The 23,703-nt window shown below is 41.6% G+C and overlaps 1 protein-coding gene across 4 annotated transcripts; it reads left to right on the forward strand.

The window, feature by feature from the left end:
- The first annotated feature begins 232 nt into the window (after nucleotides 1-232).
- Nucleotides 233-22,067, forward strand: LOC116816477 (beta-1,3-galactosyl-O-glycosyl-glycoprotein beta-1,6-N-acetylglucosaminyltransferase 4). 4 transcript variants are annotated; one of them, XM_075067011.1, is made up of 3 exons: nucleotides 233-342; nucleotides 4,212-4,444; nucleotides 17,158-22,067. In XM_075067011.1, exon 3 carries the CDS (start codon nucleotides 17,159-17,161, stop codon nucleotides 18,524-18,526), a length of 1,368 nt encoding a protein of 455 aa, XP_074923112.1. In that variant the 5' UTR covers nucleotides 233-342; nucleotides 4,212-4,444; nucleotide 17,158; the 3' UTR covers nucleotides 18,527-22,067. The 4 variants fall into 4 exon arrangements, with proteins under 4 accessions (XP_074923112.1, XP_074923111.1, XP_032621620.1 ...); XM_075067010.1 differs by lacking the exon at nucleotides 233-342 and adding an exon at nucleotides 3,308-3,379 and having other exon boundaries at nucleotides 17,158-19,615; XM_032765729.2 differs by lacking the exon at nucleotides 233-342 and adding an exon at nucleotides 5,777-6,053 and having other exon boundaries at nucleotides 4,419-4,444; nucleotides 17,158-19,615.
- Nucleotides 22,068-23,703: the final 1,636 nt, after the last annotated feature.

A 23,703-nucleotide genomic window follows, 5' to 3' on the forward strand; every position in this document is an offset into this window, starting at 1 on the left:
CAGAGCTAGAACTAAGTCATGTATGGCACCCATAAGAGACAACCACAGTTAATCTTGGATAAATTAGCAATTTCCCTGCATCCTTTCTCAAAGGTAAGATTTAAACTAATCGAAGGTAAGGTCAGAAAGTTCAGTCCAACTACTGGAGTGTTCCACTAGACTTCAAATACTACTGAATGGTTAGAAGCAAAAGCCGAAATAAGATGCCTCTTCTCTGCTGATAAATCAGCTCATTTAGATAGCTGCCCACTTTTACAACAGGCTACCTAAAAGCACTAGCGAAGTCAGTACAAACTACAATTTCATACAATGACTTGTTTATACCGCTCTATATGCTGACATGTAAGTCCAATATTTATATTTCAATCGATTTATTTTATAATTATATGGTAAAAATGAGAAAGGAAGCAATTTGTTCAGTAACAGGGTGCTGTACTTGTATTTTTATGTGAGCTGAAACTTGGGGTGCGCAAGAGAGATCAGACTCCTGAAAGGGGTACAGTAGTCTGGAAAGGTTGAGAACCACTGCTTTAGACTGTAAGTTCTTTGAGGCAAGGAATGTTTGACTATAAAGTGCCGTCTACATTTTTTGGCACAGTATGTACAGTTCATGGCCAAATGGTGCAAAAACGGTTGCATAACTTAGGCTCCACAGTCTGTATTTGTGCTGAATGCTCCTTGAAAACTTAATACATGTAATTAATAATGAATATTCTGTGCCAGGTGTTGCACCGGAATGGCACGGAACTTTTGTTTGTTTGCTTTATTAGCCACACATTTGTAATTGTAACTTGTCTTTGGAGAAGATGTATGTACATATTTACAGGATAGCTTATAGGAATTATATTGCGTGTTTACATTTGCTGCTTGTGCCTCAGCTTTATGCACCACATCTGTCACTCCACTGAAATAAATGAAACAAGGAATGAACAGGGTAAGTGGGTGTGTTTGGGGGTTGGGGCGGGAGGGTGCATGTGGGCCTGATTCTGCTCTTACCTGCATCAATTTCACACCAGTGCAATGTCACCGACTACTCCTATCTCATGTATGTGCAAGCGGGAGGAGGATCAGAGCAGTGAATTCAAAATCGTAGATCTTTTTTGTAGTTAGTGACAGATATCAAGAGTTTTCCTTCAAGATGGAGATTCCATGTTCCTGTCAGTAGTGTATTGCTGGAGATTTCTGACAGGAATACTGGATGGTTTTTAAAATTAATTTGAGGAGAACTGTTAGGCTTATAAAAATGAAGAACTGGTTTTACTGGCTGTGGTCAGGCATTCAGATTACTCCAAACTCATTCTGCTAATGCACTTCCAGTCTCACCTGCAGCACTCATGCCTTACTGTTCCAGTCTTAGGCCTCTTTATGAGCAGCAACCATTAATCATGCCAAATTCTAAGTGGTATTGTAATGGGGAGCTAAAATTTACTAAGGAGTTGGCTGAGCCATTCAAATTTGTTTTTTATCAATAGATTTTAGGTCTCTGCAAATGAAAGGCTAGTGCAGGGGTCGGCATCCTTTCAGAACTGGTGTGACAAGTCTTCATTTATTCATTCTGATTGAAGGTTTTGCGTGCCAGTAATACATTTTAACCTTTTTAGAAGGTCTGTCTCTATAAATCTATAATATATAACTAAACTATTGTTGTATGTAAAGCAAATAAGGTTTTTAAAATGTTTAAGAAGCTTAATTTAAAATTAAGTTAAAATGCAGAGCCCCCAGAGTGGTGGCCAGGACCCGGGCAGTGTGAGTGCCACTGAAAATCAGTTCGCGTGCTGCCTTCGGCACCCATGCCATAGGTTACCTACCCCAGGGCTAATGCATTAATCTGTAGTAGCACTTAGTTTCCTAGTATATTTATTCTTGTTAAACTCAAGACCAGTTTTTCCTAGTAGAGGTAGAAAATGTCAAGTGCTAATCTAGTCAGGAGAACATTTCCCCCTTGAGAAAAGGAGTTAGCGGTAAAGAGATTTAGTGAACTCTCCTTTTTCCATGCTGCAAACCTGATCACCTTATCCCACAGAAAAACACATGAATTGGGCCACAAGGAGTAAAATTACCCATGAAGTTCCACATAATAGGCCAGATCCCTGGCTGATGTATATCACCATTGTTTCATTTACTTTAATGAAGCAACATTGATTTACACCAGTAGAGGATCTGCTCCACAGAGGTTTCCCTAAATTATTCCAGGGGCTGGGGTTTGCCCTCCTGTGTAATGAACAGAGGGTTCCACACACATATCATGAGGTCTGTGAGGCTGGGTACATCTATGCATAGGTGCTGAGCCTTCAGCCTGGCTCTGTGACCCCATGATCCCTTTAGGATTCTGGGTAGCACAGCTTTATTGGAACCATGCTGTGGGAGCTTCTTCCACCAGCAGCTACTGATAGCTCCTTCCCCATGTCCATGAACGATGATTTCAAGGTCTAGAGAGGGAAAGTGAAAAAATTCTTTCAGCTTCAAGCTACATTAACTGTTTTACAGATTCCCATGAGTCTTGGAGAAGGCAATACATGCCCAGCCTCTCTCCACTTGAGGATCTCTGACTTTGCAGAGAGGAGGAAGAGGAAGAAAAAATGGCAACATGGGTCTCAGAGCACGGGTTTTGGAACTAGGGGTGCTGTAGCACCACCTAGCTTGAAGTGGCTTCCATCATGTACAGGGTTTACAGTTTTGTTCAATGACTTTCAGCACCTCCAACATAAAAATTGTTCCAACGCCACTGTCTCACAGGATGTTTAGGCCCCTTGTAATTATAAATCAAGAGTGAGAACAGAGATGAGAATTATTATTGCAGATTATTTTAAAGACAAAATGGGCCAACATTTTCAAAAGCACCTGAGTGATTTAGAAGCTGAAGTCCAATTGAAAAGCAATGGGACTTATGCTTCGAAGTTAATCAAGCGCTTTAGAAAATTTGACCCGTGATGTGCTGGGTATTGTGCAAGACAAAACAATAAGACCATCCCTGCTGCAAGGAGTTTACCATCCAAAAACAGATGCATAAAAGAAGATGCACTGGGAGACCCAGTTAACTTAGTGTAGGTTTCTAATGATTTCTCCCCTCTTATACAGTGCTAGGGTGGAGTATAGATATTGTGTGTGTATATATCTCATATGGTTTTGCACAAATTATGATGTTGCCTTTCTAATCACAATAGCACCTCTGAGGTTGAAATATATTTCTTTCAAAACACACATGAATCAAAATTTCAAAAACTGAACATCTGAGCAAAATTTCTCGCTGCTTGTACCTGCAACTGATCTGAAGAAATAAAGCCTGTTTCTCTCCCCCCTTATACAGGAACTGCTTACTAGTGGAACTCCATTGACTTAAAGGGAGTTACTTCTGTTTTATACCAGTGTTTCTGAAAGGGTACATCCACACTATCTGTCGGATCCGCGGGTAGCGATCCATCTATTGGGGATCAATTTATTGCGTCTCATCTAGATGCAATAAATTGAGTCCCGAGCATGCTCCCATCGGCTCCGAAACTCCACCAGGGTGAGAGGCGGAAGCGGAGTTGATGGAGGAGTCACGGCCGTCAGTCTCACGCCATGAGGATGGGAGGTAAGTCGAAATAAGATACGTTGACTTCAGCTACGCTATTCCCATAGCTGAAGTTGCGTATCTTACATCGACCCCTACCTCCCCCAGTGTAGACCAGGCCAAAGTAGAATTAGGCCCAGTGTCTTTCAAAGTAACTGGTGTCTAATTTATAAAAAAATTCTTTACCTGCAGTTCTCCAAAACTGTATTTTTCAAGTTTGCCACATAGAGCTACATCACATCAGGTACCATCAGAGGCAGATGATATGTTCCATTGTATAATGTAACAAGAAAATGAGTGATAGCATAATATGCCAAGCCTCAGTATATTAAGTGGTACATTTGAACAACAAATTTTTCAGATGCTAAATGTTCTTTTACATAGTTCTCCTGCTATCAGAGAAATTCTGAGTGAGTGTCAAGCTCAGGTCATTGTGGGTACTTAGAAGATGTCAACAGTTAAAGACAGCATGAATTGTGTGAAATTACTGCTAAGAATGGGTAGTAGAGGATTTGCTACAGTGAAATCATGAAACTAAGCTGTTTAAATTATGAACTAAATATAAGCAGCTAAAGAGATGTACTTATTACATAACACTTCCACGGTTACTGTACTTTGTAATTAACATTTTAATTTACTTTTTTTTTTTTCTTTGTAGGGAGGAATGTTCCCCCTGGCCCTCACATATACGTGGCTGCACACTCGATTGAAACATAGTTAAAGAGGATACTAAAGCTTGGAACACTGTTTGTGGGTTCTGGGAGTATGGAGGAAAAGAACTACTCTTGTGTATCCAGTCAGTCATGGTGTCTCTCAAGCAAAACTTTCTAGAACAGGAAAGAAGATAAAACAAAGAAGATAAAGGAAAGAAGATAAAACAAAGTTCAAAAGGTAGGTTTACACCGAATGTTGATTTTGAGCAATGTTGTTGACTCAGCAAGTATAAGTTGGAGTGGTGAGGATTTCAACATGTGTGCGGAATAATAGCCCCGAAGTATCTGATCCACAGGTAAGGTTCAGACCAAAGAGCCCATAAGGAACTCAGTAGTAATGTGAGCTGCTTCATGCTGACAGAGAACTTGCGGGTAACTAGCTGAGGGTGGCTGCTGACTCACTATGTTTCCCTTTCCAATGTAGCTTAGCAGGGAAGCATCATCCTCTCTTCTTCTAATGCCCTCTGCAAACACTCCCCAGTTTTGGCCATGTTAGCCCAATTTTCACCTTCATGTCTCGTGGGAAGCACTTCAGGTTATGTTTCGTTAGAAGTCCAAATATGGATTTAGATGCTTAACTTTTAGGCAACTAACTTTTGAAAATTTGGCCATTAACTATCTCTTTACTTATCCTTAGGCCTTATACTTATTTTTCCCCCTCCTGCTAGGTTCCGCATTTCTGGCCCCCAGCTGGCATGACCCAGTAATTTGGGGAAGAAATAAGGGGAAGAAGTTTGCCTATTGAATCTTGGGTATTGCACCTGAGAGGTCCCACAGGGGGCCAGACCTAAACTTTGCTTGAGGGGAAGCGTGGTCTGGTGGTTAGAGCAGTATCCTAGGACTCAGGAGACCTACATTAATTTCCCTGCTCTGCCACAGACTTCCTGTGTGACCTTGGGCAAGTCACTTAGTTTCTCTGTGCCTCAGTTCCCATCAGTAAAATAGTGATAATAGTTTTTCCTTCCCTCACAAGGTGTTGTGAGGATAAATATATTCAAAAGCATCAGGCAATCAGATACGATGGGTATTTGGGTCATATAAATACCTAAGATGGATGGAAAAGAACATACAGGAAGTTTAAAGAACATGCAGACAGCTAGGACTGAGAGACAGACAGACAAGTAAAATAGTTAACATTGGGTGCATCTGGTACTATAGAAAAAGAGAAATAGGTCTGTGTATCATAAACAGTGAATGAACCTATGCTTACTGCTTATATAAAGTATTAGCTTGCAGAGCTAGAACTAAGTCATGTATGGCACCCATAAGAGACAACCACAGTTAATCTTGGATAAATTAGCAATTTCCCTGCATCCTTTCTCAAAGGTAAGATTTAAACTAATCGAAGGTAAGGTCAGAAAGTTCAGTCCAACTACTGGAGTGTTCCACTAGACTTCAAATACTACTGAATGGTTAGAAGCAAAAGCCGAAATAAGATGCCTCTTCTCTGCTCTGTATGTGTTTCTGGAGCCCTGTGGCACATTGTAAAATCTCCTATTTGTTCCTTAAGGCACCATACAACTGTTAAACCTGCAAGAGCTTAAAACTGGGCAAGAATAATGAATGGATCATTCAAGCATACCCCAGTCTAAAACTAAGGCACTACAACAGGACACGTTTGACATATGGAGCCCCACAGCTTGAGGCCCAACAAACAGCATGTGGACAGTAGCCATATGTCCCTTTATTGAAGCTCTCTGGCAATCACAGAAAGCATATCTAATGCATTAGAAGAACTGAATAAGAAGGTGGATGATACACCACAAAGCAGATGACAGTAGGACCAGGTACTACTATTTAGACAGCTACTGTCATGGGGGAAAACTCAAGTTGGTAAACCAGAAAAATCAGGCAACTCTTTATTTTATTTATTTAGATTTAACACCAATACAAAAATACTCATACAGAAGCTCCAAGGCCACTAATAATAATTATACTTGCAATGACAGTAACGACCATTCAGGAGCATTAAACGCTAATATACAAATAAATTAACTCTGCCAGCCAGCAGCATTAAATAATCAAATGGGGATAAACAGGTTCCTCAGCCAACCAATTTTTTTTTTTTTTTTTTTTTTTTTAAAAGCTTGGAAAAGTCAATCAGCACCTCTCACTTCCATCCCAGGAACATATTCTCATCCTTCCTCTATCAAATAGTTTGATTTGGAGGGAGCAGAAAGAGACCTAGAGGCAAGAATCTGCCTTATTCTGCAATACTGTTAATGGAAATAAGTCAACAGATTGCATTGTTGGGGGAACAAGTGTGTATTAAGCAACCTGAGAGTGCTGGAACTGCTAACTGGGGTCAGAAGGGAGAGCTCATGACATTTATTGAAAGGTGGGTGCCTGGGGCTTGGTCACAGAGTTATTATTTAGATTATAGTAGTACCCAAAATGTGTTAGGCTTTTCCAAGCAAAGACCAGTAAAAGGTAGAGGAATGAGATGCCACATATAAAGGATCAGGGTGATCTCAGGTACAGCTTATTATTTGCAAGTCAGTGTTTAAATTCATTTAATTTTAATGTTAATCATATTGAGGCACCTGCCCCGATCAACTTCCTCATCTCCACCTCCCTTCCACACCACTCCCTTGCTTCGGTTCCAGTGTCCTAACTCTTTTCTTCCCCCTCCTCATGTTTCCTTCTCCTCACTTAAATGAGCAGTTCACTCACATGAGTCCAGTTCCTGCAGAACGTCTGCAGAAAGGCTTCTCTGTAAGGGAAGAAGGATGATGTGGTGGAGTTGGCACCTACCCTCCTCTTCTTCTGTGATTTAAAGCATGGATACCTGGCCTGCCTCCCCTTCTTTCACAGAAATGGAGACTGAATTGCACCATGGTAATGTTCTTAGAGAATGATGAATTTCAGGTAGTGAGGAGGAGAGAATTCTGCTGTACAGCGGGTTAGCCTGTATTACATGCTGCTCCACCATTGGCCAGAATAACCACTCTGAACCAAGTATAAGATTGGATATGTGGATGGAGAGATGAGTCTGAAAGAGAGATACAGCAACCAGCTATCAATCTGGCATGCTACCAAAACAAGAGTTACCTCATGGGTGACCACACTTGCCAAGATCAGTGGGACCTCCAGATTGCTGGTAATAAAAGCCAAGAGCAAGTTTATGTAGATGGTGACCTGAGGGAAGTAGTTCCTGGATTTTGTGTTCTGTATTTCAAGTACTTAGAACTCAGGCTATAACTTAGGTGCAAGAGACAGTGTGGAAGCTTCCACAGGAAAGACTGGCAGAGTGCAGGGCAAGAGTGCTTGGGGAGTGCGAGGGGGTTTTACTTGACCTATCATTCTCCAGCTGAGAACCACCACCACCTCCTCCTCTGCTGTCCTGATGCAACCTACTTCCCCCTATTGCGTTCAGGAAGCAGCTAGACGCAGCTGCTTGTGTGGGAAATAGGCAAGCAGCAGTACTGAGTACAGGATGGCCTAATGCAGGAAGGAGTTACCCAGAAGAGGTAGGAGGCAGTCCTCTGTTCTTGTGTACAGTCAATGTATCTACAAGTTGGTGGTGCATGAAAAGATCACTGGCATTTCTAAGTTTCACAAGGAGCCTGGGATTTGCTGTTACTTTGTGTACACACAGTTTATGGTAACAATGTAATAATAGTCAGGAGCTGCAGTAAAACATTATAATCTCCCAACAACCCAAATGGTCCCTATGTAAATCGTTAGAGTCTTAGTCAAATGAAATGATGCCTAAGTCTGGGTCTTCAGATATAGCCACACCACAAGCCCATAGACTGTTTACTATCCTCTTCTGGTTATTTAAGTCCATAAATGTGTATAGTTCATTTGAAGCCCAATTTAAGCCTTTTTTGCCCTGCAACCTAGCTGAAATAGCAATGCTGTCACTGAGCTGGTCAAGACAATCTGCTGCCCAAGGCAAAACTTCAGCATGCTGCCCCTCCTGGAACAGACTTTCGGGGTGGGAGGATATGTTGAGCCATCTGTTGGTTCGGTGATACCCAGTTTGTCTAGAGTGACCCGTGCATTGGTGCAAAACCCTTCTGTTCTTGATTAATGCTGAAATGCACCTGCAGTCTTGGCCCTGAAATTCCAGGCTCTGTTGCTACCCTTAGCAATTTCAAGACAGTGAGCCTCATTCAGAACTTGTGTGCCAGTTTTATGCCACTTAACTCCACCGACCTCCCAGGAATTACTCTCCAGTTACAGTGTTGTGAGATCAGAAACCGATCTAATGCTCCTAATTGCCAGAGGACTCACAAGTAGCTCGAAGAACTTAGATACCATTGTGACAGGCCCTATGCATTGATTAGATAGCTAGAGTACAAAGAATGCATGAAAAAGGAAGGAAATAAGGTGATGATATTTTTCCTGAGTAGCCTATAAACAAAAAACAAACTTAAAATCTCTCCAGAGAGATTAACTCTAACCACAGTGGGGACACCCATTATCTTCTAGCTGCCATGAAATGTTCGTAGATATCATGTAATAACTCCATGCAATACAGTGGAATTTCCATCTCACATAGCAGGATCTCGTAGTGTTGTGTATGCTAGCTTATAAAGTTTCTCATGCACTGTAGTCAATAACAACATTATCTTCCGTTCACAAACTATGGGCCAAATTCTTTTCATATATATGGTTCCCTTAAGAGGATGCTTGCTGCTGAACATAGTTATTCCACCTGGACTTTGTCTGGGATACCAGGATTAACACACACATTCTTTAAAATGTCAAGTGGGACTTTTACTGGCCACCAATGGCCAAGACATAAGGTTTATGTTAGCCTCTGAATTAACTGCATCTGATGTCAGCGGAACCCCTGGCTCCTCCCAGCTGAACCCCTCCCAGGGATACCTGCGTTCTAATTTTAGTTTGATTTTCCAAATCATCAGCTGCACACTCTAGATTAGAGATTTGCTGTCAGGGAAAACAGCTGTAATTGACCTCTGTGATCTGCAAGTGGGTGCTCAGAGTCAATAGCATTTAGTTATACACCCTGGACTCAATTCTGCTCTCAGTTACAGCGGTGAAGCCCAGATGCAGGGGGCAGAATTTGCCTCCCCCCCCCCCATGCTTGTGAGGGGATTCATTTTTTGTTAAGGGGATTCATTTTTTGTTAAATGTGTACTTGGAAGAATCTTGAGCTGCATTCATGGCTTTCTGACTGGGAAACGCGCGATACCCTTTCAATCAGCAGTGTCCAGCGTTTGTAGCATGACAGTAGAACTTATTACTTCAAAGAAGTTAAGAGACCACAATCCACCCTTAGGGGTGACAGATTCTCTGCCTTGTTTCATTTCCTTTTTGCCTCTCAGGTTGAGGAACAGCAGGAGAGGGACAGCAGCTGTTCAGCGTGCTCCCGGCTCCCATCAGGATCCTGGCTGTAGTGGAAACAATGGGAGGCACTTGGAGAGATAAGACCCCCGAATGCATTCAAATACTTCCATTTAGAAATCACAGGGCGTGACTCTGGGAACACACACTGAACTCCTAGTCAAATATACATTTTCTTCTTAATCCAATTGTCTCTGAAGGCCACGATTTAGAGCCTGGAGGATACAACAGTTTTCATCTCTGATAAGCTGCAGATACACATGTGTCAGACAAAAACATCTTCACATGAACTTCCCTGGATTTGAACATTCTATGAACATTGGTACCATAAAATGTCAGTGTGTCTGGGGAGGGCTTTTTAACTCCAAACAGAGCAACTAAGACAGTTTGGTGTTATCAGAGCTGTCTGCTCTCGGTGGGCAGGATGGTGGAGAATCCCACTAGGTTTGTCAAGGGGGCAGGGTTGAGCCCCCTACAAAAAGTGTAGGGGAGCTGTTCCCCTAGAGCCAATGGATCATCTAATATCCATATAAGATCTTGGGGGAGAGCCACACGGAAATCCTGTGCTGCCACTCCAGATCCAGAGCCCCCGTCCTCCTTCTGAGTTGCTGACATTGGAAACTCCCCTACCCATTGCTGCTTTGAGAACTCCTTTGGAAGTGTATGTGTTGTGGGGAGGAGGCGGTTTTGATTTCCCAGCATAGAAGGCGACCAAGGCTGTTGTAGCTGGATTTGTTGTTGCTGGGTTGAGGGAATGATGTGTTCCATTGGCCCTCCCTTTCTAGATTCCTCCCCAGAAGCAGTGCTCTGGATCCATAGAGGGTCATTCTACAGGGTCAAAAGTGGGGGATGGGCAGGATTGGAGGAAGGCATCAGTGAAAGTTGTTGACTTCCGCTCTGCGCAAAATGGGAGAGATCAGCATACAGAGAGTCCTCTCTGTGCGTTGATTTTTGAAGATCTTATTGTGAAAGAATCTGACTGGCCACCCACAAAAAGATATTTGGAGAAGCTTGCGGGGTAGGCTGTGCTAGGCACATGGTGCTGTATTTAAAGAGCTGTGACTCGGTTGAGTCACTGCAGTGATTATAATACTTTAACTTTATTTAGCATATTTCTCCAGGAGAATCTCAAGAGCGGGTTTCTGTTTACACTGTGCGGTACCTTGTCTGGGGTTTCTCAGTGGGTTGGTCTATAGACTAGTATGCTAGGTGGGGCTCTGTATCTCTCAGTAGGATTTCAACACCTGCATTGTTGTATTAACTCTTAGCTTAGTAAAATATTCATTGTTTGTCCTTCCTTCATGGCTCTGTCTACACTGGGTACAATGTAACTACATGAGTGCAAACTCACAGTATAGCTGCACTGCACTGCTGTAAGTCAGGGGATCACTCTGTGTGACTTATCCAGGTGAATTACTGGGGTAAAATGTACAGGTGTAAGCCCTGTTTTGCACTGGTGTGCAAATAGCTGGGGTTTGCTCAGGTCTAACTACATCAGTGTTGCTACATTGGTGCTGACTTCTGTAATCTGCCCAAATTGGTGACTGCCAAGGAACAATCGCTGCTAATGAAGGACATGATCCTGTTCTTGGACTGGATTTACAGCAGTGAAATTCGACTGACTTTAGTGGAGCAGCTCCTGATCTACTCTAGCATGAGATGTGTCTGGCTAGTATCCTGCAGACAAAAAAAAATGGGGGTGGCTCGGGGGGTGGTGGCTAGATTGTGGGTTTAAGGTGTGTCCTTCCTTGTGGGGGTTAGATGCAGCTGCACTGCAGGCAGAGCCCCTGGGGAACTGCAAAATTCCTGCATGGCCTTTGGAGGAGTGCATGGTGGAGTGGCAGCCCACCACCAATTTGAAGGGCATAGTGTGTATCCAGCTGAACATTGATATCTGTACTGAGAGGAGCAGGCCCTACCCTCACTCAACCCCCTTTAGGTTGGCTACAGCCACTTGGGTTAGCCTGGAGCATCCCTACATTCAGGGAGTGCAAGGATGGTAACTGTAGTTGACCCCTGTTGCAGCAACACAAGGAAGAGAGAGGCTCCTCTGTTTTCTCTCTCTTCTCCCTTATCCACTTACACAAGGCCATCACAAACTGCCCCAGATTATTTGTGGTTTTCATACTTATAAAGCTGCTCAAACCTGTGACTTGCAAAAAACCCACAGGAACGGAGGAGGATGCAGCTGTGAATCCACCTAGACTGGTCTATCAGTGGCCAAACCCACATGCAGAGAATAGCGTAACAGGTGATGTGAAATAAGATGCCTGTTGGCGGTTTCTGCTCTGAAAATCTGGCAGTTAGCAGTCAGCATATACCTTGAAACACGATGGTTCATATGCTCTTTCCATACTTGTATCCTGTCTCATGTAACTGTGGATGTTCTCATTAGCCAGATAAATACCTAATCCTACAAAGCTGCTGAGCTCTTGGCCTCTATGATACAACATATAATGAGCCTGTCACAAGGTTAGAAAGTGTTTCCTCAATCAGATTTAAATGTGTTGTTTATCGGTTTATGGTGGTCTTGCATTATGTGGAAAGGTAAATAGAAGCATTCGTTTTACCTTCTCTCATTGCTATCTACACTGCTAGCAAGTCCCCGCTGTAACTTAGACAGGCTGGATAGTGAGTGCAGAGTAGTGAGGGCTACAAGATGTAATAAGCCTTCACTGAGTTCTTAGGGACTATCCTTTGGCAGGTAGATGAATTACTACACCTACCAGGTGGCATAACCTTGGTGGGACCCAATCAGATGGAGCCTTCAAAAGAAGGTGGTGACTCCCACCTCCTTTCCTACCATAACAATCCTAAATAAGGGGAAAAAATATTGACCCTGCATGCAACACATAAGGAAAATGGAACTTAATAAGAGGAATGGTATAAGCACCTGAGATACGTTGTTAGGCACAGCCAGAGATTGGATTAGGTAATGAGAGGCCCAGGAGAAGGGTAAACTTGGGCATTTCTGTTCTATTCTGTATAGGTTCTTATACCACTCTCATCTTCATAGTATCTGAGCACCTTCCAGTAGCGCATTAAGCGTCATGACTAAGACTGCAATTTTGTCAAAGAGGTCATGGAATCTGTGACTTTGAAAGACCTCTGTGACTTCAGCCCCAGCAGCTGGGAGCTGCAGGTCCCATCACCTCCTGCAGCAGTAGGGAGCTGTGAGGTATACCTGCCATCTGAGGCAGCGGGGGCTCCAAGCCACCATGGACAGCGGGGTATCCTGCAGCTCCCCGCCACTGCAAACAGCAGAGGGGATACCTCGCAGCTCCCCCTCCCGCATGCTTTGTGTTTGTTAGAGCAGGCAGGTCGAAAAAAAATCTTGTGTACTTGGAATTAAAATTAAAATAGCAAGTTTGTGATGAACTCGCCCCTGAGAAAGCTTGGTCTGCTGCACAGATGAGGTGGACATCTCCTTTCTGCCAGAGGGGTGGAGTCTTCCTCTGAGAGTCTTCCTCTGAGAGCTGTAGGCAATCTTTTAGATATGCTGAGTGCAGGCCACTCAGCATCTTGAAGATAAGAACAGAGACTTTGAACTTGACTTCATGTTCTATGGAAAGCCAGTGTAGGGAGCAAAGATAGTTCTGATGTGCTTGTGGTAACCATGTTGCTAAAGAGAAGTGCCGCAGTGTTCTGTGCTAGATGGAGTTTCTTAAGGGCTAATGGTTTCATGCCCAGGTTTATCCCGTTGCTGTAACTCAGATGGAAAGTGACGAAGGTCTGTCTGAGGCCCGCTCATCATCCACCAGGATGGGACAGGGTCTCCTAGCCAACAGGAGATGGTAGAAAGCATTTCTCGCAGATGCTGCTATGTGAGAGCATAATGTCTGCGAAGAATCCAACAGCACTCCTAAGCTATTGACTAAATTGATCTTAAAAAAGGGCAGTGGAATCTAGCAAGTTTTAAAAAGGATTTTCTGAATGACCAGCTTATGGCCATTCAAAGTAATCTCAAGCATCAGGCTTGGCCTACTGCCATTACAGTGCTTCAGAAATGCCATCTAATTTTTGGCCATAGAAACGTACTTAAAAGATTTTCTGGATGGAAGTGCAGTGGTTCGCAATGCTCCTTCCAAGCACACGGGCCGGTTAAAGAGGTGTGGGCTTCCACATACCAAATCCTGCCGGGTCCGTGAACAAAATGCATGTGGAATTAAATAAGTCACCAAAACATTTAAAAAATTAAACTACCTAGTATGCCTAATCAATTTATAACCAGTGCTCTTGAAATAACACCCAACATTTAAATAAAAAGTCAATGGACACTCTAGCCATTAAAACCCCAAAATTTCAGTGTGTACATAAACTAAAGCCCGAAAAAGTTGTCACTGTTCATAACAATGTTTGTTTAAAAAAAAAATAAAAAAACCTACCCTAACAGAACACCTGCTTTTCCAAGCTAATAATAGCTTTGTGTATATTAAGGCCACCACTTTGCAAGAAATGCATTTTAATCTCACCACTGCTGCAGGCAATAATATCATTTATTGACCTGCAAATAAAATTCTACAATCAACCCTTAGGTTCCAATTACCCTTTAACTGGACTGTCTTAGCACCTAATCAATTTTTAAATTTGCTTTTACTCCTACCAAAGGTTCAAAAAATTTCTAAATTACAAGGGCAAATTCATATGCTCCAAAATATCTATCAGATTAAAAACTATGCTTTTCTTACAGCCTATAAAGTATCTACTTTATATACTAAGTATAATGTATTGTGTTCTGTGGCTACAGTTGTACTGCAGCCCCATTATATTATTACAGTAAAAATGTTAATACTTTTATTGTTGTTGTTTAGTTTAAAGTTGTTATTGTTATTGTAGAAAATGTACTAATAGCAGCACCTTCCATGTTCATACTAACCATGCGTTGTTACTGTATTTAATTAAACCCCCAAAAGTTATACCATGTAAGCTAACGTAAAAAATACAAAGTTTAATAAAAATAAAAGTTTAAATAATAGTTGTGCTAAAAGCACAAAAGTGGGGAGTGTGGAAGTTGGGAAACGAGCAGACATCTTAGTCTTCCAGGAAGAGCAAGAGTCAGGCTAACTGTAACAGCTGATAATGTGAGACTTCCAAGCAGAGCCTAGGCGAGTGGAAAAGAACTGTAAAAGATACTGGTTTTCGACCTTGTGTTTAAATCAAAATAAAATGCAAACTGTAGCAAAAATTGCTTTAAAAAACGTAAAACAACAAAAAGGAATATGTATAAACAAAATGCAAATTGTTGATCATTACTGTATATCACAAAAGGTATAAATGCTTGCCTTAATTGTTTATCTAATGGAGACCTGCCTCGAGAGGAGAACCTCTGCCCATGAGTACTCTCCTCTTGCAAATGTTTTTTTTTTTTTTTAAAAACAAAAACAAAAAAAACAAACAGCCTCTGGCATGTTGCAACCAACCTCAAAGTAAGAACTTGTTTTTTCTCCCACAGCCCTAATATTATGTAATAAGTGCATCTGAATTATTTGTACCCTCAATAAATGTCACTTGGACTTCTGAATATATGGTTACACCTGCAGAGCAGGTACATAGACATCTAAGTGACTAATTGTATCCACTTATAATTGTGCCCACAATTTTATCCTTTGAAGTTTTTGCATTTGTAAAATCATGAGTGCAAAAACAAAGTCTAGTTAAACCTGGGCTGAAAATGTGCACCAAAGGACCTATTTTGCTCTCACATAAACTCTCACTGAATTTGATGGGAGGTTTGCTCTTATAATTGAAATCCAGATTAGAGGCACAAGGGGATGGACGCTTGGGTTCAGCTATACGAGTGCAGGAATTGAGCTGAGGAGGGAGGAAATAGTGGCTGTAAGCCATCTACAGATGCTGCCCCAAACCTGGAGCTAACTGGAGGTTGTTTTGGACTCTACGATAATGTAGAGCAGGTCTAAGGCTAAGTTGCTACGGAATTACAGGTCATTAGGAGTTGTTACACCAGCTCCTTTCACCCATCCACCTCCAGCCTGCCTATGACATGAGGGAATGCTGGGGATAGAAGTATAGAGACAGTTACCCTGGCTTTATGCCACCTATGGATTCCCCTAAACCTGGTGCCAGACACTGTGTTCAAAAGCTATTCTAAAATCATCTTCTTTCATTGTAGGTACTTATATAGTTATTAGTGCATTAATCAACCCATTCTAAGGCTGAGATCTCCTAATCTTGTAGCAGTTTTGCAAACCAAGAATAGAATAGTACTTCCTTTGCACATTTCCTGAAGAAGGCTTTGCCACAACAGTTTGCATGTGTATCCTTTGCTGACTGTTCAGTTCCATATTTTTCAAATGCAACAAAACATACAACCATAAGGTAGCAAAGCTGTCTTCTGCTCTTTCCCTTCCTATTAACCATACATCCATACAGCGGTTGCTAAACAGTTCCTTTTAGGGAGAAAACATTGCAGACTGCTCTACGCATGAGCAGTTCCATTAAGAGGGAAAATGGAGTTATAACTAAGACCGCACCCAGATGCAGACTCCTGTCTCATTTTAATCCAGTAATAGGCACGATGCTCTTCACACTCTGCTGTTGAAAGCAAAAAACATGTGGAGAAAGGATCATTGTGCTTTGCCTTCATTGCAATAAAACATAAGTTTGAAAGCTGTTACATAGCAGATGGCTTTTAATATGCAGTTGCACAACTGAGACCTCAGCAGTTCCTTTGCAGCAGTCTCCCAGAGTTCCAGGAGGCAGAAGGTGCATTGTGTGCTCCCCTCCATTGCTGCCAGGGCTATGACCCAGTCTCACCATCACTCCCTTTACAGCTGTTGCTGCCACCATGCGGGAGCAGCCCTTACCCCTCGAGGGTCTTCTGTGCCAGGATCAGCCATACCTGGAGGTGATGGCGGGAAGTGCCTTTCCCATCCTGTCCTCTTGTACACCCACACATTGGCCAGCCCCAATGCTATCGATAAAGAGGATGTGCTGTCTGATTTTTAAAGCACTGGCTTTAATTCTTTATTTTTAATTTTAAAAAGCAATATTTAAAATATCTGAACAAAATAAATATCCACTATTAACTGACCTGTAGAAAAATAACTATATGGTTCTGATCCTGCTTCCACTGAATTCAATAGGATTTTAGCCAAGGGGCTAAATTCAGCCTCATCCCCTAATAGCACAGAGATGAAAATTGCACTTCTGCAACATCCCCAGGGACTGCTGCTGGTTTCTTCCTTGGGGGAGCACAAGTGGAGATGAAAGGGAGTTGGCAAATCAACCATGTGATACAGACACCCTTACTCAGGCTGAATAGTATTTTACTCTGCAAAGTGTTGCATTGACTTCACTGGGCTAATTCAGCATGAGGAACGGGTTGATGCAAACAAGGCTGGTAAAATCTGGCCCTGAATTAACATGTTTATGATTTGCTGCTACTAAGTGAGGCTTAATATAAGAAAATAATAAAGAGTTCTCCATGCCCTATCTTTCTGCTATCATTGTTTTAAAGCTGTAGCTAAATGCAGTTTTGTTTCTGGCAGAAGCTGGAATTATCTTTACTGTACCTTTCCATGATTAAAATCTCGCTATATTTCTATCTTCCTACAGAATGAAGAGATATAAGTGTCCCTTCAAGTATCCCATGAGACAAAAGATCCTGATTCTGTTTTTAACAGTGTGGTTGCTTGCACTTCTGAAACTTCTCAATGTTGAAAGACTCTTATTCCCTCACAATGGTATTTATTTAGTTGAGCACTTTTTAAGCACTTCTTCTTATGTTAAAAACAAATACTCCCATCTTAGAAACAACTTCCAGTATGAAATTAACTGTTCATGTATATATGAACAAGAACCTAGTGAAATTGGCAAGAGTTTAGAGATAAGAAGAAAAGACATCATTGATTTAGAAGACGAAGACGTTATGGCTATGACCAACGATTGTCAGGTGTATCGTACACTTAGAGGATACCACCTGAAGCCTGTTTCCCTGGAGGAGGAAAGTTTCCCGTTAGCCTACTCTTTGGTTGTTCACAAAGATGCAGTAATGGTTGAAAGACTCATACACACAATATACAGCCGTCAAAATATTTACTGCATCCATTATGACCAAAAGTCTGCTAATACTTTCAAATGTGCTATGGACAATTTAGCTAAGTGCTTCCCCAATATTTTCATTGCATCTAAATTGGAGACGGTGGAATATGCACACATTTCCAGGCTCCAAGCAGATTTTAATTGTTTGTCTGATTTGATGAAGTTGTCGGTTCCATGGAAGTATGTTATTAATTTGTGTGGTCAAGATTTTCCTTTGAGGTCAAACTTTGAATTAGTATCTGATTTGAAGAAACTCAATGGAGGAAACATGCTGGAGACTGTAAAGCCAAGTAGCAGCAAAAGGGAACGATTCACATATCACTATGAACTTAAGAGTGCGCCTTATAAATACATGCAGATGCCTGTAAAAACCAACATTTCTAAAGATCCACCACCTCATAACATTGAGGTTTTTGTAGGCAGCGCCTATTTTATTTTAAGTCGAGCATTCATCCAATATACCTTTGAAAAATCTCTTGCTAAAGATTTTTTTGAATGGTCCAAGGACACTTATTCTCCAGATGAACATTTCTGGGCAACCCTTGCACGTGTGCCTGGAATACCTGGGGAGATTTCAAGGTCAGCTCATGATATAACAGACCTGCAAAGCAAGACTCGCCTGGTGAAATGGAATTACCTGGAGGACCACTTGTATCCTCCTTGTACTGGTACCCATATTCGCAGTGTGTGCATCTATGGAGCTGCAGAATTAAGGTGGCTTATAAATTATGGACACTGGTTTGCCAATAAATTTGACTCCAAAGTGGACCCTGTTTTAATAAAATGCTTGGCAGAAAAACTTGCCAAACAACAGAAGGAATGGGTTGATTTGTCTTCCGAAAGCTCTTTCATGCACAGAAGTTCCGCAGATGTTTCACTATAGCGGAACACTACACTCAGTAGTCAATGTTATCCAGAGTCTGATGCTCAATTGCTTTAGGGTGTAAAATGCTACCAAATCAGAATGCTCCTTCTGCACTAGTGTAAATGAGTACACAGGGTGCAATGGAGAATCAGAATGCAATGAAGAGTCAGCCCCCAGACGTGATGTTATATGTTATGCCCTTCAAGGATCATTGTATAGTTCACCAAAACAACACTGTGTCCTTAATATTTTTCAAGGTGATTCTTATAAAAAATCAGCTTCACTTTTGAATGTTTTTTAGGGAGCTGTGGCACTGTTTGTGGTAATGGAATGCTTCAGATTGAGCTTCCTGCGCAATAGCTAGGATAATTCCTCATGTCCGTCCTTCTTATTCCCGTCTTCTTCTTTAAAAGATTTGAAACATAGGAAGGAAGATATCCAGGTCTGCTACCTCAGAAAAGCTGGAAGGAAAAAACCCAAAACTAAAATGAGTCTAAAGAGAAAGTCTGATGACTACTGAGCCATAGGACTGATCCTGTGAACCCTCCACTCCCAGTCAGTGGGAGATGATGGTGCTAAGCCATTTGCAGGATTGGACCCATAACAATGATTTTTGCAATGTGAGTATGATTGGATGATAGAAGAGAGATCCTGGAACCTTGCCCACTGCATTGGAAGTAGCAGTGTTCTCGCCTGTCTGTCTCTGTATTTAGTTTCCCCCTCTATTAATTTTATGCTTCCATACACTTTTCTGTACCTGTGAATTTTATGATGGTTGATAGAGGCAGCATTACACACGGCAGTTCTTTTCAAGTCTGTACGTATTCACCGGAAATGACAGCTTTCAGAGCTCTGCCTAACAGAAATCAGTGCCAGAAAACGTATTATTCTAGTTCAGTTGCCATCTCCTCCATTAGAAACATCCTCCTGCAAAACCACAGTCATTCGGGTCAGGGACACCATTTTAGGATGGTGCACTGGGTCTATGTAGATACAGTAGGTAACAAATGGAGCTTTTAATTAGCATTCAACAGTTTGGTGTTACGTTAAAATGCAAAATATTGACAAGTCCAGAATTTATCCTAGCCACAGGCCCAGATCCTGACTTTATGCCACCTTTGTGCTTCCCTGGTCCTGAGCTGATCTGTGCCAGGCCAGGCTCCCACTTCAACTTAGAACTCACTTGCTTCACATTGCTCTGGCTGCCAGTGGCCCCAAAGGTTATTATAGTAGCCATGGATCTTGGGGCAAAATGGAGCCCTCGTCATCTCCCTTCTCTCAGCTATGCCCCCTACACGGGGGGCCAGAAGAGGTGGTGGTGTGGGAGTTTCTACAGCAGCTGTTCCCCAAATCCTGCTATGCAAGGGGAAGTCATCTGAGCCCTGGATCTGTGACCAGAATAGCTTTGTACTGTCCCAACACAGCCCAGGATCTGGCTCGCAGTGTTTAATAACAGTATTGCTCTTGTCTTTATCTATCCATAAACTGCTGCAGTAATACCAGGCCCTGTTGTCTCATTTACAGACGGGACCAGAACTACCCTTGATGCACAATACTCATGGAAAGTGTTTAGCTGATTACATAAAATTGTGACTCAAACTGACAGGATTGAGGACATACTTAATTTGAGCAAGTTATTCAGCCTTAGCTTTCGCACATAGGGGAGCCATGGACTAGTCACTAGTGGTTTAAGAATGGCACTGAGGATCAGGAATCATGGGCTTTCCTCCCAAATCTGCCACCAACTTGCCGTGTAAAGTCACTTAACTTCTGGGCCTCAATTGCTCTACCTGTAACATGGGAATAATTCTGTTCAACCACCTTTGTAAAGCACCTAGAGACCTATGGCTGACGAGTCTATTGTGGTTAAAATGATAGATTACAACAACTTCTTCTCACCAAAACTATTTATGAAGTCTCTACAAATGCATGGAACACACATTCTGTTGATGTTTCTCACATAAATAGGAATATATTTTTAAAACTAACTGTAATTTAGGCTGGTAGCCCACCATTACTCCTTTGGTGCTGTTCTGGTTTATCATGATAATATGGTGTATGGGGACTTTCTAGAAAGGCAAGTATTGATCGTATTTACAGACTTGTGCATTACCATGTTCACACTTGGGAACTCCAGAATATGTTGAATTATGCTATTATATCATGAATGACCCTCTGACAGCCTAACTTAGGCCTTGTCCACACAAGACAACTTGCACTAGTTTAACTAAAATCAATTTTAAAATACATTTTAAGTTAAGCCACTACGAGTCTGTGTGAACAAGGCCTTATTTTCCATGGTCTAGGAAGTATATAAGGGAATGTAGAAGTGATACTGTCTGCTGAGTTAGGGCCCCCATCATGCTACACGTTATCATGAAATATTTGTTTGAATTGAAGTACAGGGTGTGCCCAGTCACAATGCTGCGAATTGTAAATATCCTGATGAATATCTGTTCTTTTTGGTGATATAATCCAAAGCTCTTGTGGCATGACGGTCTACAAAATGTTTTCAGATACAGTCTATCCCTAAAATTTAAGATTATTTTTCTCCCTCACATGTAAAATTTAACATTGGTTATATGTAGATGTATAACACATACACAGTATGCATGTATACATGCAGTGTAGAGACCCATGGCATAGTTCTGCAATAAAATATGAACAAAAAATGACAATCATTATGCATCTTTGAGGTCATCACCTAGCCGTGCCCCTCATCTATCCCTCTCTCTCTCTGCTGGGACTTGTTTGAAGTGACTAGTATGACCCACCTATGTCTTTGCCATTCATGAGAAATGTGGCCATACCAAACATATGCTGAGATAAGTATAAAATTTAGCGTGGGCAGAAACTTAGCTTACAAACAATTATTAAGCAGGTATTCTACTTCAATGGGGAATTTTTGCTTACTAAAGCCAGAAACTTCCCCCACACCCTCCACAAAAGCCTTCAATATAAGTTCTTGTCCATAGCATTTTCAAATGGAAAATATATTTGCATTATTAGATGGCCTCCCATACTTCCATCCCATTAAATGCAAGGTACCTGCTCATGATCCCATTACACCTCCTGTGCAGAGCTCAAGTAGCACAAAGCAGGTGGAAAAGCAGTTTATCTGGCCAGCTGGAGTTTTTTCCAGAGAAAGCAACATGGCAGAGACCTTACCAGCAGAAAGAGGGCATAAACATTGCAGAACATTGCTGCGGTTCCTGGCTGCCAGAGTATCCTTTGCAGACAACACAACTTTGAGCAATGCTCAAGTAGCTACTTGGACCTTCCAAGCTGTGCTGTGGCAGAAGAATTAGTCCCTGGGATCAAGCCAAAGATGTTTTTAGTGGCTGGAAATGGGGGAGGTTGACAAAAGTGGTAACTATATTCTAAAAAGCATTTTTTAAGGAAGAGGAAAAAATGACCAGTTTAGGAGACCAAGCAAACCTTTTTGGTGGAGGGCAGTACTTGCCGAGCGCCTCATTGACTTTGTTCAGGATTTGCCACAGATTTCATCAAAGGACATTATTGTGAATGCCACAGTAAAGCTGATTTGAATGTGACAACATCTAAAATTGTCTTGTCTTCTCTGTCTATTATAGTTTTTATGATTCGTATACACAATAATTAAAGTACACATTAATTCACTTGAGAAATATGCTATTTGGTAAGTGTGGTCATCTGTCCATCCCCCACTCCTCTGTCTCTCTATTATACACACAGTTAATCAGAGGCAGCTATTTATTTAGTAACTGCTCCTTTTTAATGGTAGAGCAGTTGAATAAGTATGATACATATGAGAGTCTAAAACAAGACCCTGCATCCAGACACCCTAAATCCTGGGAAAGTTTGGATCCAAAATTTGCAGCCCAAGCTCATCTCTGTTGTTTCATAGCATTGTTGCTCAGCAACTACAACTCAAGGTATTTAGACATTCTTTATCCACTATTACCTGCACTGTCTCCATCTCAGAATTAAGAATGTGAAAATCCATGGATTAATGATATACACATCACTGGTGAGTCAACAGTGCCCTGCTACTGACAACCCCCAAATGAGTGTGCTGTAGTATGGATTCTCCTCGTAGCTAGTTGCTGAACCTGCGTGCAACAACTCCTCCCCTCTGCTAAACCAGTGATCTAACCCTACCTCCCTGCTGCCAAACCTGTTCACAATCACACCCTTTACTGGTGCTCAGATCCAACCCCAACCTACCAAATCCACCCATGAGTCTCACCCCACCACTGCCTCCCTGAAATTGAGAGGTCAGAGAAACAGGAAAATGTGAAGGAAAAAAACAAAAAATCACAAAAGATAGAGAATTTCATGGCTTTGATAGGAATTTACGTGGGTCATTGAAAGGGGATTTCTGGAGCTTGGCAGGCAAGTGAATCTGCAGATCACTTTGGCCCCAGTCCTACAATGACTGAGGCACGTACTTAACTTTAAGTAGAATGGGACTTCTCACGTACTTAAAAGTTAAGCAAATAAGTCTTTGCAGGATTAGTGTCTCCAAGAGCCCCAATGTTGGTGTCATGGAAGTCAATGGCAAAACTCTCATTAATGCCAATGGAAGCAAGCTTTGGTACTAAGGGTCCTAAGCTGATTAATTTCCAGTGAAGTCAATGGAAAGATTGATATTGACAGCAAGGGGAATTAGATTGGGCCTTTAAAAGTTTAGCCAGCAGATTGATCAATTTTGAAAAATAGTCACAGACAACACTTGTGTAACTTGTCATGCTTATAAATAGATTGGGGTGAGAGCGGGAGGGAGATTGCCAATTTGAATATGTGGGTCTCACTGCATATTTTCTTTCATGTTGGAATAAAAGGATTTTAAAAGGAAGATTAGCAAATATAAAAAATAATCATACATTCTATATTTGCAATCAAAAAAAAGTCTCAGTTGATAATTTCTATGACTGCTGTATCATTAGCTTGTGTCATTTAAATCAGAATGTGGACCCATGAGAAAAGCAAAATGCAGGAGATGAAAATGGTGAGTAGATGGTACTTTATTGTGTATTAGCAGTGTGACCCTGATTGTTAAGTATAGGGATAGCACTTGTTGATGTTTTTGTAGAATTTAAGTAGCTCTTGAAGGTAATGATTTTTGTTTATGTGAAAACGATGATTTCCTTTTTTTTCCAGAATAAAGTAATTAATGTGTATTTTATTCTAGTATCTACTGAAAATAATCCTTT

The sequence above is a fragment of the Chelonoidis abingdonii genome, chromosome 6 (genome assembly GCF_003597395.2).
Source record: "Chelonoidis abingdonii isolate Lonesome George chromosome 6, CheloAbing_2.0, whole genome shotgun sequence".
Classification (NCBI taxonomy): Eukaryota; Metazoa; Chordata; order Testudines; family Testudinidae; genus Chelonoidis; species Chelonoidis abingdonii.